At 41.9% G+C, this 18,330-nt stretch overlaps 1 protein-coding gene across 2 annotated transcripts; it reads right to left on the reverse strand.

Annotated features, from left to right (window-relative positions):
- Positions 1-1,240: 1,240 nt before the first annotated feature.
- Positions 1,241-16,688, reverse strand: LOC130197320 (corticotropin-releasing factor-binding protein-like). Of its 2 annotated transcripts, XM_056419942.1 has the most exons (11): positions 16,536-16,688; positions 15,827-16,008; positions 15,494-15,649; positions 15,233-15,368; positions 7,326-7,442; positions 7,129-7,216; positions 6,529-6,686; positions 5,688-5,901; positions 4,537-4,691; positions 2,406-2,526; positions 1,241-1,761 (listed from the first exon to the last, which is right to left on the reverse strand). In XM_056419942.1, the coding sequence occupies exons 4-11, from the start codon at positions 15,311-15,313 to the stop codon at positions 1,607-1,609; spliced, it is 1,089 nt and encodes a 362-aa protein (XP_056275917.1). In that variant the 5' UTR covers positions 15,314-15,368; positions 15,494-15,649; positions 15,827-16,008; positions 16,536-16,688; the 3' UTR covers positions 1,241-1,606. The 2 variants fall into 2 exon arrangements, with proteins under 2 accessions (XP_056275917.1, XP_056275918.1); XM_056419943.1 differs by having other exon boundaries at positions 15,524-16,008.
- Between the last annotated feature and the right edge of the window lie 1,642 nt (positions 16,689-18,330).

The following is an 18,330-nucleotide window of genomic DNA, read 5'->3' on the forward strand; positions in this document are numbered from 1 at the left end:
TCCCTCTCCAGGATGGACAGGAGCAATAGATGTAATGTGTACAGAAGGACAGATTCGAGTTAAAACACATTCAATGAGTATGACAGAGTGTATGAATAGTTGGTAGGAGACATGGACCACGATCCAGACCTCCATAAATATTAGATGATTATTAATGATTAGACGTCATTCTTCTGGACTCTTGGTTGACATTGTTGGTGCATGAATATTAACATTTCTGTGTTCCCAATGTGGAAGCATGAGACATCTACCACAGAAATACACTTTTCTTGGGTCTGAATAGCAGCACAACGGTGCTTTCCAAAACACCACATAGTATTCATCAAAACCGGACACCATAACATTTGCAATATAGGTGATTCGGAGCATTGCTAGAGCTACAAAATACATAGTGGAGTAGAACATCTACCTGAACAGAGGGACGTCACTCTCCCTCTGTGTGTGTGTGTGTTATTATCTGAGCTGTTCTGTGCTTTGTTGGTCGTGTCTGCTTGTAGTTCATAAACGGTACTTGCTTTGTGAGCCCCACTGGCTGTATAGGCCTTGTTGTGAGGCAACAGAAATTGGCTAATTTCATACAAAGCACCTTTAATGAAGGGCAGCAAAGGTCCAGAGACATGCGAGCCGCTCATTGAGGCGGTTCTGAGGCACTGCATTTGAGACTAATGCAAATGTTATCATGCTAAAACGTTCATAACATCCAGCAGATACAATATTTACCGTGTTCACCATCTTAATGTTGTGTGTGTGAGCCTGATTAGCTAATTAGCCTTAAACACACAAAGTGCATGTTAAGGCTAATGGAAATGCCATTTGTCTTTGCAGGTATTTGGTAATAAACTAAAGTATTGGACCAATACAAAAGTAGACCGAATGATTATGTTGGATGAGAGGGTATGGAGTCACCAATGTTAACGTACGATTCATCCTGGTGGGGACGTGGATGTCTGTAACACGTTTCATGGAAATCAAATCAAGTCATCAAAGTCTATCTTCTGTAGAAAATATCATGCTAATTTAAAAGTTGTTGGGTTATTTCAGTCTAGTCGAAAGTGGTGTCACTAGCTTTGCAACAAAAAAAGCAAAACTCATTGGTTTAGAAATGAGATAGTTTAGCAAAAAAGAGGAACATATTTATCTTTATTCTTGATAAATAAACGATAAAACCCAGTATCACACATTCACGTCCCGTATGGCATTTAGTGCTGGACTAGAGGGAATAAAACATTGAAAAATGTGCTTCATCATGCAAGTCATATTTATTTTGAAATTGTCAAGGCAATTTAAACATAAAAGAAAGCAGAGACGGTAAAAACCTCCCAAAAAATACTGACACGGATATAAACACGAATGCTCTTGCCAAGAAATATGCAGCATATCCCAGATATTTTTGACATACGACTAATCAGAAAACAACTAAATCCAACAACCTCCATCTATTTGATTTAATTCAAATAAATATTCTAGGATCAAAGCAAACAAGGAAAGGACACTAAAGCAAATATTTGGCAAAAAACAATACGAAATATGTGTTGGCGACATAGGTCAAACAGGTGTATTTACAGAGAGATGGATGACTGTGTGTGTGTGTGTGTGTGCAGTGATCTCATTCCACAGAGCAGAAGTTATCCAGAGCGTTCTCTCGGTTCTTGGGGAGCTCGCGGTGCTCCAGTAGTCGGTACTGGAAGGAAACGCGGTTGATGTAGTTCCCACTGGACACCAGCCTCACCACCGAGTTATCACAACCAATCTTCATCTGGGCTGAAGGGCCAGAGAGAAAAACACATACTTTACACTGGACACAGAGCAGCTGTGTGTGTGTGTGTGTGTGTGTCTTTTTGTGTGACGGACACCAATCCACCGAGAGCTTGGTAAATCAATACTGATGTATAATAAAATATAGTACAGATGCATATCAAAAAGATTATATTCTTTTATTGTATTTTTTTAATTCCTGGGTTGTTTTTCAGCAAATATAGTAATGTATTGGTCGTTATTTTTCTAATGATGATGATCTAATGATTTATAATGGTGAAAAACAAGTCAGAATGTCTATTATTGGAAGTACATTCTGGACTGTGCTCACCAAGAGAGGACCATGCTGCTGTTACACCGTGGTGAGCAGTGTTTGCAAAATATGCAGCAGGACTTTAAATTGTATGTGTTTGTCAATAAACATGGTGAAATGTACCAAACTGTGTTAAAAAAATGCCAATTTCTGGAAAACAATATCAGCTAAAATAAATAATAGTGAGCCAAGACTTATATATATATATATATATATATATATATATATATATATATATGGTATAGTATATATAGCATAAAATAGAACAATAGGACAGTCATTATCCAGTAAAAATAAACCTTATTTTCTACTGTTACATTGAAAGTCCCAGACTCACCGAGCCCCGTGAGGGAGTAACAGAGGTCAGCCATGGGGAACATCATAGAGGTGTCCACCCCATTGCCCCCAAGCAGCTCCACGTAGTCACCTGACCCCGAACAGCCCGCCCATATCTGTCCCTGTAAAGAGAAGTAAACAAGTACATATTCTGGTATTGAAATGCATATTATAGTGCAATGTTGAAGGTAACCTGTGTTGATGAGCAGGTTCCAGTTTTGGTTCAACCTTGTGTATACTAGTCATGCAAGTACTTAAATGAGTTATATTAATAAGGAAGAGTAGAATTACCACCTCAAGATTATGGGCCAAAAGTCTTTTTTGTTGCAGTTTTCATTCGTCAGTCCAAAATGTCCTCAATTCATAATTTTATCCCATTAGACTTATGTGTGACATCATTTGCTTATTAATTAGTGACTTATGGACAAAAGTTTAAAGTTAAAAAAAATATATATATAGTGACCGTTGCCCAACCAATTAGAATCAGTTCATCGCGGAGTTACTGAGATATCCCGTCCATGGCATGGGGGCCGGTCACGGAGGAGTACAACTTTAAGATGGAAAGAGATTTTGTAATTATCTGAGGAAAACTCGTTTGGAGCTACATTTCATTAGTATTAGGAAGTGTTATCATAAGCCTTTAATGCTCAACTAGTATTTCATCACTGAACAAGATAGCCGACAGCTATGAGGCTCTACAACAGTTCACCTCTTGCCAGATCACCCTAACCCTTCTTATATTTTGTGTTTTGTTTTTTTTATTCTTGTGTGTTGCTGCTACTGACTCGACAAATTTCCCCTTGGGGATTAATAAAGTATATATCTATCTATCTATCTATCTATTCAAGATGATTAGTCTAAAACCAAGTCCTTATATCTCACTAGAAGTCCCTTACTAGGTGATTGTGTCTTATATTAAGTTTGACGAAATACTTTAACCTGCAATTAGACAAATATACTTACAGAGAAAACCTTTCAATTCTGGCTTGGTCTGCATATTGTTGTGGTATTGTTTAGAGAAATATTGAGAACTACTGCTAATAGAGAGTTAAATATAACTATCTTAAAGACAGTTTTCTGATATTATGTTCATAATAACACTATAAATCTTAAGGGTATTTCAAGTTTCAACCCCATAATATGTTCTATCCAGATTCCTCCTCTTTTATCACATACTTTGTTTTTATACATGAAATACGATTACAGACAGCTTTGGGGGCTTAAAGTCTTCATATAAATCATCTGAGAAATTTAAAACTTTAGGCTTCCCTCGACACTCCAGTGGACACATACATGTCAGATTATTGTATTTGGCCCAGCAAAGGCAGAACTTTCACTTTTATCATAATGTCAACATGCCAACATCTTCAGGAGTCATTTAATATTGCTCAAGACACGGTTTACACCATCTCTGTGCATCACTCCCTTAAAGAGATTTGGATTCCATGTGGCGTTTATTACTTTAGGATTCCGTAACCGGATTCCAGTCTGTTTAGTGAATAGTTACAGCTGGACAGTGAGCTCCAATAAAACACCTTGAGGCCGAGGGGAGCTGCACATTCGACAGACCGCTTGTTACGTTTCACGTTTCACGAGCACCCTAACCCTCATCGACAGCATCCACCAGAACCGGTCCAACATCATCATCTACGTCCAGAGACATGGAGCGATGTGTGACTGGAGCTCCTCCACAGGTGTTTTCTCTTTGCCTGATCTGACCTCTCTCCACGGGCGTCTGATCAGACGCTGTTGCGCAACTGCCTCTGAACCACACAGCATCTCTCTAACTACAGTTGTATGTTCGTCGTTTTTTGGCCGACTCTCCAAAACTCTCCGTCAACGATATTTTTTTTAGAGGTTCGCTGGCGAATGTTTTTCAGTTACGATACCTGAACTGACATGTCTCTACAGAAGGATGGGATTCAATCTAGCATGATGGATTTTTTTTTTAAACCAGCGTGCCAAACATCTGAAACGGATCTGCGATGCAAGTGCAAGTGTCTTCCAACAGTTCACATGAAGTTCACATCATTCGTTCATTTAAAGAGGACTTTCATTAAAGTGAGAGTACGTTGTCAACAAGAGGTTTGTATAACTATCGGTGTGTGTGTGTGTGTGTGTGTGTGTGTCACCTTTGGGCTGAGTTCATTGCTTTTGGCCTGCCCGAGGCTCAGATCTGTCATTCGGATCTCCACGGGGTAGATGATGGAGAAGCTGCAGTTCCTGTGCTGGTGTGGCATCACCATGGTGAAGCTGCCCTCTGGACTCTGAGACATGATGTTACAGGCTTCACACACAAACACACACTCACACACACACACACACACACACACGCACACACACATACACACATGGGGAGAGAAACTCATTACTTGACACATCATGTTACAAATTGGACATGATCAAGGCTGACTGCGGGGAGGGGACACAATTAGAGCAGAGCATGAAAATACAATTTCATTTCTGATGACAAAGATAAGAAAATAACGACATTTGAATTGATAACCGTCTGGTAGACTCGACGGGCACCGACGGGAGTCGGAACAGTTTTCTCCTGCGGACATATTGTTCATTTAGAAACATGTTCGTGGGAAGGGAGTCGCGCCAATCGTAGCTAACGAGAGAACGTTGGAATACATAACATTAAGTGTTATTGGTTCCTCAAGATTTGAAGATGAGATTGATGACTTTTGATTGTTGTGTATGTGTCATTATTATTATTTTCCAATTTTTAGGTCGGTTACTGTCACTCACATACAACGGAGCTGACTGTATATAAATAAATACTTATTTGAAAACAGTTTTACTGGTGACCTTAAGGGATCGGATAAAACAAAAGGAGAATTGTGGATTTAGCAGTCAGTATATAAATGCAACCTCACACATTGGCCTGAGATTTATGGAAATTGCCTACGGATAATCCATTTAAACTCCTTTTTTATACGCCTCGGTCTCGCGGCTACGCTGTGATCGTGATGTCGCTTGACACCGTGTGTGTCGAGCAGCTGGAAAACAGGTGCATGCCTCCCATTCAATCTCTTCCTGTCGCCCTCGGCCTTGATTAATGCTGGACCAGAAAGTCACCAGCCCAGTCCTCTTTAAAAAAACACACACACATAAAAGTAAACAACACAAATCAGATTGTAAAAGCAAGGCATTGGAGATTGTTTAAATTCTCTTTTTTGCGTGAAAGATTTGTGTTGTTTACAATTACATTTTGTCATGAAAGTTGTGTCTATTTATTTAGATTTTCATCACTTCCGGAAGGTGCAGCAGGACTCACGGAAGGGGTTGTGCATCTTTCTGACGGCGAGGGTGAAGCCGCTGTCGGGGCTTCGGATGCGAAAGAAGATCATGGCCACGTTCTGAGAGGAGCGGCTGGCGGCCCCCCGCGGTGCGGTGGAGGAGCAGTAGTCCGTGTAGCGCTGGTGTAGAGGCAGCTGGTGGTCCCGCTTGCTGGGGAACTTCTCTCCCTTCAGCACCCAGCCGTCAAACATCTGTGGGAGGAAAATCATATTCACTTCACCCGGAGAATGTATGCATGAAACCCTTTCAGAAACTCTTGTGTTTTCTATTGTGTGTGTGGGTGTGGGGGGAGGGGGTCTCCGGAGGTAGAACGGGTCTTCAACTAATTGCAAGACTGGCAATTAGACTACATTAGCGATATAAATATAGCTTTATAGTATATTTTTTAAATCTATATTGAGTGAATTGAACACAAAGTTGAGTTAAAAAGGCAACTTTGTATGAGGTGTCTTTTTTTAAGGCTCGGAGTCCGATAAAGCGTGCAGCACAGTTTGCTACAGTGAGTCCGTGTGATACAAGTGTACTCCTGCCACTCTGGCCTCCATGAAGGGGCTCTGCACTGTAAGTGGCAGGCTTGGCTGCACAACCAAAGCCTTCCCACATGCTCTGAGTAATGTGACCAATGCACAGAGGATCCGTTGGGGCGTTTGGCCCTTTTGAAACGGCGCCTTAACGCTGCCTGGCAACATTTTAATCAAACAGGAGGCGATGAAATACACATTTAAAAAAGACTCACGAAGAGCCCTGAACTTTCTGTCCTCTACTCACAAAGGGGTTAGGGGGGGGGGGGGGGTATTTTTGTGACGAGAGGAGCCAACCTTGATGAAGTCTCCGGCGCCGCAGTCGATGTTGACATCGGACAGCTCCAGGCTGATGACTTCGTTGGGCTCAGCGATGATGAAGGAGGCGCAGGCCAGCTGTGGTTGAGACGCCACGAAGGTGAAGTCGCCCTCGGTGGCCAGCATGTCCAAACATCCTAGAAAACACACACACACACACACACACACACAGTGTTCATAAGTGACCGGAGAGTTGCTGATGAGAGCTCATGGGGAGTTTGTGCCAAAAGTATTCAATATGTGCTCATTAATTATGCTGGTATAAAGGACTTTAAAAAAACAAAAATTACATATTTATTTATATTTATTTCAATCCCTGTGTATTCAAATACATGAATGTCCTACATTACTGCATGTGCAGAATGTACAGTCCAGATGTTGTGATGAATTGATTGATTAGGTATCACACATGTTCTCGACACTAGAACTATACAATGAACATCTCTGCGCCGAATGTTTTAAATCCATCACTTTAACATACTTTTAATTATGCAAACGGTGCACTTATTGTTTGCCAAGTCGGTAAGAATCTACTGAATCATCTACTGAAATAAAGCCATTGTTTACTGCACCACTTACTGAGAGGTCGGCGGAAAATAAAATCCTCTGACTCTCTTTTCTGGTCCAACCCGAGCAGAGAGTATAATCCATCAGCAGCATCGTTGTCCTGAGCGGAGACAGAACGGAAATGGACATTTGGATTTGTCTTTTTTTCTTCTTTTGCCTTTCTCGCAGAAACTTTCAGGAATTATTGATCTCCAATCAAACAGCCTCACCTCAATGTAGCGACAGAGCCCGGTCCTCGACGAGAGGGAGATCAGAAAGAGGAACAGCTGCGCGCGCAGAGCCACGGACATCCTGAAGTGCGTCTCTCGGTAAAGTGATTCCTGGAGCTGAGGGGGGAAATAACGGCGCAGTGTGAGAGGTGGCGGCTTTTATAGAGGCGCAGACAGACAGACAGGCGGCAGGCGGCAGGCGGACATCAGAGGGTCACTCACACAAACTGAAGCGCGCGCGCTCGAAACTCATTTCAATCTCTGTGGGAAATTCATAATTTTAATCAAAAGACCGAAGGTCAAGCTGCCAAATTGCATATACATAATATTGCTTATAGGCCGTGTCATTGTGCGGTGCATTGATTACACAGCAAAATTGGCAGTGTCAATTTAAAACTGTTAATTTGATTAACACTAGTCCGAGTGTCAAATATAAATAACACTTGTTATTTATATTTGACAGTCGGGCTTGTGTTAATCAAAATGAACACTTCTCGGTGTAATGGTGTTACTTTACATCACATTTAGCTGACGCTTTTATCCCCAAAAAGTTACTAATCATGTTACATCCATACACCGTATAGACACAGCTCTACAGGAGCAACTCAGGGCCGAGTGTCTTGCTCAAGGACACATTAACTAAGGTGGGGATTGAACCGCCTACCCCAGATAGGGACCATATGTTTACTGGCTTAGTGTTACCTGTCTTTAATGACTGTAGCTTTTGACTCGGTCACCTTAGCCGTCTGCAATTCAATATTTCAAGACACAAAAACAGTTCGAGTGTAAGTTGAACTCAGTATAGAGTTATTATAAAATGTTGCTTCTGATGAATTATTAACATTTGAAACTTACTGCAGTCTTTCTAGAATTAAAACGCACGTGATGAACTCAACTTGAAAGGAGGAGGAGGGGGCGGAGCTTTCCGGAGTACAGTGAACATTGTCATCACGGGTTTTACTCTGGCTCTAGGTGTAATGACTCTGACAGTCATTTCACTTTAACACTGTATATTTTACGCGAACATGTTTAACTCTGAATATTTACACACTCTTCCTATTGTTGTAATAACTGTAATAAGTCAATATACTTTGACAATGAAGTTTGAACACTGGGGAATTTACTGTGTACTTCACACTATATGATGGCACTTTATTCAGATGACACAATAATACATATAAACACACAAGAAATTACATTGCATCGACATTCATTACATCTCGTAAGTTGTTTTTTTCATGTTAACTTATTCATTAAACACTTTTTAACATGTCTCCTGATCAAATCAATGTTATTGGCTCATAAGCACATTCTCCGTTGGATGAATGTGTGTTGTCTCTATATCTAATTTTACCGGCTAAAACATGAATTTCACATGTTCACAGTGTGTGAGGGATGAATGCTCAGGGCACACACTCTAAAAAGCCCAACTTCAAATTTGTTGTCCTAACACATTTTTTAAAGTTGAGTCAACAAATGCCTTTGAAAAAAGTTGAACGAACTCAAAATGTCAATTTCATTAATAAAGAGTGGAATCCACTTAAAATGTTAAGTTGAGAAAACTTAATATAGTGGTTTGGGCATCTGCTGAGGTAACTAAGGCCACTGCGCATGTATGTCAGTAAACACACACACATATGTATATATATATATATATATATATATATATACAAATACATATATAAATACATATATATATATGTAAATACATATGTATAAATACATATATATATACTACTTTAATCTTATATTTTAAATAATAAAATAATATAAAAATATTTTCTTTAGCCCCTGTTTAAAATACATTGGTTTTTGATACTGTTAATATTAATCTGATTTATTGAAGGGACCGTAATGTCTAGGTTCCGGCAAAGCATCAGAAGAGACGGCAATTTGCCTGTGAGGAGACAGAGATATTGTGTCTGCAGCTCAAGGGCAGCTCCACGCCTGACAGTATTCAACATTCACACTTGTTATCAATATTTACACATACCAAGAGGGGCACACGGCCAACAGACAGCCCACCGGGGTCGAGGATGGGATATGCACCTGTGACGAGATCTGGGTATAAAAGATGGAATCTTGATGTGCTAAAGGAGTGTGGTTTTCGGGCTTCAACTTGCAAGTTGAGGAGAGCTCCCCGTGGTTTGTACTTTGCTTTTGATCAGTGAATAAACGTCTCCCTAAATTGAGAGAACTACAGCGGACTCGTATTATTGGAGAAGCTCTTCCAGGCTGTTCAATTCTGAATTACGTTACAATTTCATTGTTTGTTTATTATATTTAGATACCTTAGTTTTTCAGATTTCATTTGATTGACGTCTACTTTTTATACCTAAATCTTAATCTTAATCTGCTGAATGTCTGTCTGTTCACAATAAATGTTCAATAAAGAGAGAGAGAGAAAAAACCGCCAACCGCCGTAAAAGCAGAAGAAGAAGAAGAGAGAAGAATATCCGTCTACCACTGCGCATGTGCACTTCTGCATGAGATTTTTCGTGCCAGTCCACGCCACCTTAAGTGTTTCTGCAGAATGCCGTATACGTCCAGCACAACTTTTTAACATTTTAAGTTAAAAGTAAGTTCTCTCAACAAAACATTTTAAGTTAAAAGTAAGTTCTCTCAACAAAACATTTCTCAACAAAATGTTAAGTGCTGTTGATGTATGTTTTGCATCTACAAGAACACACAATTTAAAGGCGGCTGTAGCTCAGTGGGGTGAGGCGTCCTGCAACCCCAAGGTTGTAGGTTCGATCCCCGCTCTCCCCATTAGTTGCAAGTCGAAGTGTCCTTGAGCAAGGCACTGAACCCCCAGCTGCTTCCCAGGCGCATCACTGCTCCTTAATAACTAAGGATGGGTTAAATGCAGAGAACTAATTTCCCCTTGGGGATTAATAAAAGTGTATATATATATATATTTTTTAAAGTTTCTCCAATTTAATATTTTAAGTGTTCTGAACTTAAGTACATGAGGAGATGTAACTATCAAATGCAATATTTTAAGTCGTGTTAACTTTAATACATAAATACGTCTGAATAGTAATGTTACGTTTGACAAACTTAAGATATCACTTTGAGTGAACTTCTTATCATAAGTTGACACAACACATTAGCCCTTAGTTGAGTGAACTCAAAAAGGCTTTGCAGCTGGTTGCCTCACTTTTTTAAGTTGACTCAACTTTTCTTTTTTTTAGAGTGCACATGAGCATGTTTACCCCTGGGTTCAGTTCCCAACAGGCATTTAAAATAAAGCACTGTGGCGTGTTTGTGAGTTGGAAGTGAGGGGTCATGCATGAGAAGCTGAGGGGTATAAAGGTCAGAGGTCAGCTTGTGACTGGAGCTTCAAAGGCCTGTGAGGAAACGAGCATCTGTAGCTCTTTGACTGACCACGGGATACAGTTTCTGATAAAATGATGAAATATGTCCCCTGTCAATGTTGATATCCCAATGATGTCGACATGGACATCGCCAGTTCTTGGGAATCCCCATCACAAACGACCAATCATGGTCATCCAAGACGGTATCGAGGCTCAGCACCACTGCATGTGTTTGTCCGACCCTCTCACCCCCCCAGACGTCTAGTCTTTCTCACTGTGTGATACTCACTGTAACACCCTGTTCTGTGTGCCTCCCCAGTGTCTCTTGATGGTTCATTCCCTCACCTGTGGTTTACCTCCTTTTATATACCGACATTCTTTCCCGTGTCCCCTGACAGATTCCTATCATTGATACCTGTGGTTGATTCCTGTCGTTGATACCTGTGGTTGATTTCTGTCATTGATACCTGTTGTTGATTCCTGTTGTTTATTCCTGTTGTTGATTCTTGTCATTGATACCTGTTGTTGATACCTGTTGTTGATTCTTGTCATTGATACCTGTTGTTGATACCTGTTGTTGATTCTTGTCATTGATACCTGTTGTTGATTCTTGTCATTGATACCTGTTGTTGATTCTTGTCATTGATACCTGTTGTTGATTCCTGTTGTTGTCTCAGTAAAGAGAGCTCTTTGTTTCACTGTACCTGGACTCCTGCTTGTTTCCTCTGGCCTGAGCTTCTGCCCCACCACGCCCCGCGACAGTACCGAGCTGCGTCCTCTGCGGTCACGTGGATGACTTTCATTTGTACGGCCACAACGAAAAAGGATCCAAATTGAAACCATTGAAACAGGTCGTGGATATTTCATGTATTTCTTTGAGACCGGGCTGGGTCATCACACATATCCATCTTAGTGAGAGAAAAAAAGCTGCTGATCCTGGCTGTTTTTTTTGTTGAAGGAGACTTCAAGAGGGCAAATTTCCCGTGCCAAAGTGGTGTAAACTTTTACAGAGGAGCAATAGAAATCATCCTGAATGGAAACATTACGAACTGACACGGGATGTACGGCCCAGTACAGCGGGCGCTGGAAACCTCTCAGAACATCATTGGTCCCCATCTACCGAGCTTCAGTCCTCAAGGGATATCAAAAGACCACAACCTGCTGCCATCTGGCAAGCGTTACAAAAGTAGCTGCTTCTTGTGAGACTCCTACATTTATCCTCCACATGTAATATAATATAGTCCGGTTTCTTTTAGTTTTTGTGGGGGTTTTTCTTAACCCTTGTATTGCCTTAGGGTCATTTTGACCCGAATCAATATTACAGCCTCCCCCCGCCTATGGGTCATTTTGACCCGATTCAATGTTTCACCCTCCTGTTACCTATATATTTACTAACATATTTTACCCTTTGGGTTCAATTTGACGCCAGCAATGAAAACCTCCAGAAAATTAGAATTAATATTGTTTTCCAAGTTTAAGTGAGGCACTTTATGTTTGTTTGTTGACTACCGAAAAGAACACCGACATTAACATTGAATGGGGTAATTAATCCTAACAGAGGAATTTGAATTGATTCTAAAAAAATATTCAAATAAGGTTAAGTGGCCCAATAGAACCACACATTGCATTTAGCTGTGCAACCCTGGTGTAAAATGACAATAAAGTAACTTTGTATAAGTGTATTTTTCTCAACTCTGTCCCCATATAGAGGAATCTTTAATTAGTTACTGCTTTAGAGAGCAGCTGGATTGATACGGTGGCAGCAAAAGCTAATCAACAAAGTATATCAGTAAGTTTAAATGGTATTTAGTGTGGGAAAAACATTTTGTAGTCAGTTGGTTGATCATATAGTTTTGCTGATATCGAGCACACAGAGATAATCCATAATCAGAAAAGATGGTTTGTAATATTTGACGATCTACTCCACGTGTTTCCATTGTTTCTGCAGGGACTGGTGGTTTAGGGTGTGATATTCACAATACGGGCACTTGTTTAGTTCATACTTGACCAGGGGTCCACCTGCTCCACCTGGGTATACTTCTCTGCCTGTGAGACGCACACAGGAAGCCGAAGCATTAAAACTCACAGCTGTATTTAAAAGCACAGAATTAAAGACATCTTTCCACAAAACAAGAGAAAACTGTGGAGTGCAAAAAGAACAAAAGGTTCCAGAATGTAGCGACAACAACAACAACAACTACAAGAGAGAAGAGAGAGAGAAGGAGAGAGAGAAGCTGTGATGCAATCTGGTTTGTAGTTACATGGCAAATTAATTAAGATGAGACTAATCGTTTGTGTCCAGGCCGCCTTTGTGAAAGGTCAAACTCAGATGTCGGAGATGACATCCATTCAGTCCTTCAGCCCACACGTGCTCACATCCATCCGAACAAAGAGAGACTCTGTGTGAAGCTCCGGCCAGCAAATTATCTCAAGATAATGACGGCTGACATTTTCTCAAAAGAGATGAAAGTCTGAGATGCCACACAGGACGACGGACCCAAAAGAAGAAGAAACAACCGTGAACTTAATGAATGACATTTGGTCTGAGAGCCCCTCAGCCTAACAATGCTGATGACCTATTCAAGGTGTATTACTTTCATTTAAAAGCCAGTGGTCAGTGATGATAATTAGTCTTTGTGCCCTGTGCTGTCTGAACCTATCAGCCGGGGTCTCGATGCTGAAGTGGGCTTCGCTAATGTGAACGACAGCTTAGGAAACGGAACATGTGAGCCACACACTTGATGGTCTGTGTGTGTGTGTGTGTGTGTTTGTGTGTGTGTGTTTGTGTGGGTTTTCATGTGCCACAGGTGCTTGTCCCTTGGCGACTCCACACGAATGCTGCGGTGTGTGTGATGTGACGCTGTGATACAAACTGTAATTGTGTAAATTCCATTTATTAAATGAATGTAATGAACCCGTAAACCCACAGTCTCATTGTACTGAATGACAAACAGATGTATTCATGTGCATTATGCTGGTTTATCCACAGAGTTGACCTCCCAATATAATGTCATATAATCATATATAACCTCTTCCCATATTACCGCCACATATACAGACATCAGGATTTAGATTGGCGGATAGAATTATGAGAAAATAATGGGACATAAAAACACATACACATTGAATCAGCTGTTAGAATCAGGGCATTTTGTTTTGGTGGAGAAAATTTGGCAGATGTTCCTGCTCTGACGTCAGTTATCAGAATCAGAATCATAAACCGTTTTATTGCCAGGAATGTTTACACAAACGAGGAATTTCTTTTGGCGGAAGGTGCAACATTTAGACATGACAAACAACAATCAACACGACAGCAACAGTGAACTTAAGTATAAGATAAGATAAGATAAGATAAAGATAAAGATAAAAATAAAGATAAAAATAAAGATAAAGTGCTCGGACAACAAATAACGTTAAAGTGTTTAGGTGTGTGTTTCAAGTGACGTGTGTTTAAGTTAAAAGTGTATGTTACATGTGACGTGTGTTTAACTTAAAGTGCATGTAAAAGTGGCATGTGTGTGGAGGAGGCCTCCAGTTAAAGTGCATGTTAAAGTGACATGTGTGTGGAGGAGGCCTCCAGGAGGGAAGAAGAAGGAGGAGGGAGGAGGAGTAGGAGGAAGAAGAAGAAGAAGAAGAAGAAGAAGAAGAAGAAGAAGAAGAAGAAGAAGGAGGAGGAGGAGGAGAAGGAAGAGGAAGGAGGGGGAAGAAGGAGGAGAGAGGAAGGAGGAAGAAGAGGAGGTAGTCCTGGGGGTGACAGAGTCAGTAAAATGTAGTAAAATGAGTCAGTTATGACTCATTTTACTACAGTCAGTTATGACTCATTTTACTACGGTAATTAATTCAGGATGTCCTCACTATTAAAATGAAAGCCAATGCCAGCTGCCTCACCAATACTAAAGACCGCACCGCCACCTGCTGGCATATATTGGAACATATATCTGTCTGTGTGTGTGTGTGGGGGGGGGTTAACAATGCAAGATATGCATGTAATACTGTTCACTTTCCAATCCAACTGCAAATATAGTAAATAAAGTCTTTAAAATGCATTAATTGAGAGACAGCAGCGGCTCATGAAACCTTCTGGGGTGTGATGTCAGAGGGCCCTCTCTGTCTTTGATGGTTGCCTCAGCTGGCCAGATGTGACCGTCACCGCTCCATGTGGTCAGAGTTAAACCACAGTGATTGTTGATTCCAGACATTAGCATCTTAACCCTTCCCCGTATCCCAGCATGCAGCCTGCTACTGCACACCTGCTCCCTGGCAAAGATAGCGCACAGCTAAGTGTTTTTGCCTCGTGGCTCGACGTGTGTTGCCTCTCGAACACACACACACACACACACACACACAGTTATGTCTGTCAACGCGGCGGTCCAGCACCGACTCCACAGCCTGACTGACCCATTCATCTCCTGCGGGGGCCGTAATGAGCCGACCCGACCCGTTTGGACCGACCTGACAGAGAGAGATTACTTTAAAGTCTGCATGGATTTTCTCCCCGTGTCCCCTCCTCCCCATTCCTCTCCCCTGAAAGTGATTAATTCAAAGTGCTTTAATGAGGAGCGATGGATAACACACTCTCCGTTTAATTACCTTCCAGCGGAGTTCTTCGGGGGAGGCCTGGTGACTCCCATCTGATGCCGGCCTGTTTGTTTGGTCTTCTATCCAACACATTGTGTAGTCAGGATGAATGATAACACAACATTCAGGGGCCAGTCCGAGACTTCGTCTATATGAAGGGGACAAACAACATATGAACCTCTTTAATTCAGTTATTCTGTGAGAGTGTAAATATTATTTAATGTCTAAATGTCCGAGGTGTGTGTGCTCATTTTGATGAAGTATTGTACATACTGGAGAAAAGAGCTTCGGCGGCAAACACACTTTTGCAATTGTCCAGCGACGATCGATGGCGCAGGCAGAAGATGAGAATAATTCTACATAATAGTATAATTACAGAGCACACTGTGGGATAATTGTTCTGGAGCATCAAGGGAACTCTTTTTTTTCCTTTAAAAAAAAAAAGGAAAACACAATCAGACCGGCTGACGTGATGAGAGTGCAGTGGCCCAACGTCTAGCTAAAGGGCTGAGAGGGTCTGCGTCAGCGTGGCGTATAATAGGGTGAACCTGCTGGGTTCACGATTCACTTCCACTTCCTTGCAAAGTCTCAGGAGGCTTCCCGTACGTCAGACAGTGGCCTTTCAGCTCATGTGTTGGAAATCGTTCTTTCAGCTGCAGGCGGTGACCGTCTCCAATTACCGGTACAACAACCGCACAGGGCTCCTGTCTCTCCACGTCAGTGTCAGTGGCTCCCTGATGCAGGCGTCGGCGAGCATGACTAACCAGAGCAAGGCATGATGGGTGCACCTGTGTCAAAAGACAGAGAAACACTGTAAAGAAAACAACAAATACATATTAAAAAACTAGGACTAACGCAATGCATCTTTTCAGTATTGACAACAAAAAACCTTCCTCTTTGTTTACAAATCATCTAATTCTTGGCCAATTGCAAGTAAGGATACTATACTATAGTATTTCACTGCGTTCACACCGGACGCGTCGAAAAAATTCTCTACGCGTCTGACGCAGCAGTCTTGACGCGCGTCGAAAAAAGTGTGTTCACACCAGACGCGTCGGACGCGTCGGGGGCGGAGTCATAAATGAGTCGAGGAACCACAGGACCGCAGCGTACTTCCACTTTTTAGTGGACTGAGCTGCACTCTGACTGCGCTTCTCGCTGCTCTCTCTCTTCTCTCTTTGATACGTGTCTCTGAGACTTTTCCACCTACAGCGGCAGATCTCCTCTGCCATGAAACACATATGCCGGCGGTTGGTTGATAGTAAAGTACAACAAATAGCGAGAATAAAAGCAAATACATACATTCAAAACGTACCAGGTAGTCCCACGGCTTCTCCGACCTTGTTCCACGCTTTATCTTTATAGCTCCGGTTTCGGTAAGCATAAAGAGTTGTATCGTAAAGTTCGGGGTGCCCACAGACGGCGACAATAATCTTTTCCTCCATTTTTTTCGACCGGCAGGACGATGACGAGCGGAGCTGCTCAACGCTGATTGGCTGACGCAACTATGACTCACGCGTCTTTGCTGCCAGAGTTGGGAAATTTGAACTCGCGCGTCAACGAGCTGCGTCTGTTCGCGCTGTTCGCTGAGTTCGCCCCGCGACAAACCCTCTGTTCGTGCTGCTTCAAACGCGTCTGACGCGCTGCTCGCTGGAAAATACGCAGCTACGCAGCTTCGACGCAGCTTTGCATTGACTTAACATGTAATCTCGACGCGCGTCGAAATTTTGACGCGTCCGGTGTGAACACACCATAACGCTGCCTCCTTGTCGAGTGTCTAGGAATCTTCAACTATATTTGATAGTCAAATGTCTTTGAATGACAGAAAAATCAGTTTCCTTTCAGCAAATTCTGATCGATCTTGTACATCCAATGTGGGGACACAACCCGTATGTTGTCCCCTCAACATACAGTTTGAGGTCCCCTCAGACTCAGTGCAGGTGGGTGGGCCGTTGACACTCAGTGAATGTGTTCCTTCATCACTCAGCCTCCGCTGTGGTCCGGCCAGTCTCATCCAGCCTAATAAACATTGATTAGTCCACACAATCAATGCGCTCAATGACAATGATTCAGTGCACTGTGTAAATGTATCGACTGCAATCAGCTCCGCGCAGCCCTCTTCTTCGTGCATTTGTCTGCGTTTTATTAGCTGTCTTTTGATGGAACAATAATTGTATGATTCTTCGTAGAGTTAACAGACTTATTCCATTAAGTGATACAGAGATGAGATAAAAGAAAAAGAAGAAAACAAATATTATTATAATTGCGTGAATGAATATAACAAAAACCTGTTCGTCCAGCAGTGTGATGCTCTCCACCGCCACGAGGTGGCAATGTTTAGCTGCTGTTGGCATCAAAGTCCTGAGAGCTCTTTGCTGCTCTCTTACCCAAAGGTGTAGCACACTAAAACATCTGTTCTGCATCTTAGCAGATGTGACTGAACTGAACACAACGAGAGACGTGCCCACAGACATTTTGACTTGTCCAGGGTTAAAATATCGTTCTAATAAGGGTGGTTCACAACTGTTGATATATGGTAGCCAACAGTTTGGTAATACAACACTAGTTCATGCATTCAGGTGTAACGTGAAAACAAATCTAGTCAGTCTGGGTGAGGAAAGTTTTTAGGGAATACCGCCACACACTTTATCTGCCATGCATGTGAAACACCATCTATAACATCCGGAGCCGCGTGTGACGTGTCATATCATCTTTCACCCAACGGTTAAATTCGAGGATGGAGAGAAGTACCGGAAAGCCCCGACGTGGAAAGCCCGTGTAACTTTGCTGCCGCTGCAGGGTTCCCGTCGCCATGCATGACCGGGTCATGTAATGAATGTTGATAAAGTAGAAAAGCCCGTTTAATCAGGACGGATCACTGTGCAGAGGTGGAGAATGTCAGAGAGAGCAGGCACAGCTGCTTAGTGAGAAATCCAATATTGACTGTCGGGATAAATGTCCTGCATATTCTCTCATCTGTCCCAGGGGCCGCGGTATTATGCCTCTCACGTTAGCGCGCCTAATTGGATTAAAAATGGCTTGTTATGGGAGAAAAATGACGGAGAAAAACTATCATGATTATTGCCTCTCAACAATGTTGGCTCCCACAG

This window comes from Pseudoliparis swirei, chromosome 7 (assembly GCF_029220125.1).
Source record: "Pseudoliparis swirei isolate HS2019 ecotype Mariana Trench chromosome 7, NWPU_hadal_v1, whole genome shotgun sequence".
NCBI lineage: Eukaryota > Metazoa > Chordata > Actinopteri > Perciformes > Liparidae > Pseudoliparis > Pseudoliparis swirei.

What these genes read in the sequence shown, in the direction of transcription:
- LOC130197320 (XM_056419942.1), bottom strand. Translation starts at nt 15,313, where the DNA reads ATGTGTTGGATAGAAGACCAAACAAACAGGCCGGCATCAGATGGGAGT. An exon ending in CCGAAGAACTCCGCTGGAAG is followed by an intron (nt 7,443 to 15,232) that starts GTAATTAAACGG and finishes TTCCCCCCTCAG; the next exon opens with CTCCAGGAATCACTTTACCG. An exon ending in TATTTTCCGCCGACCTCTCA is followed by an intron (nt 6,687 to 7,128) that starts GTAAGTGGTGCA and finishes TGTGTTTTCTAG; the next exon opens with GATGTTTGGACATGCTGGCC.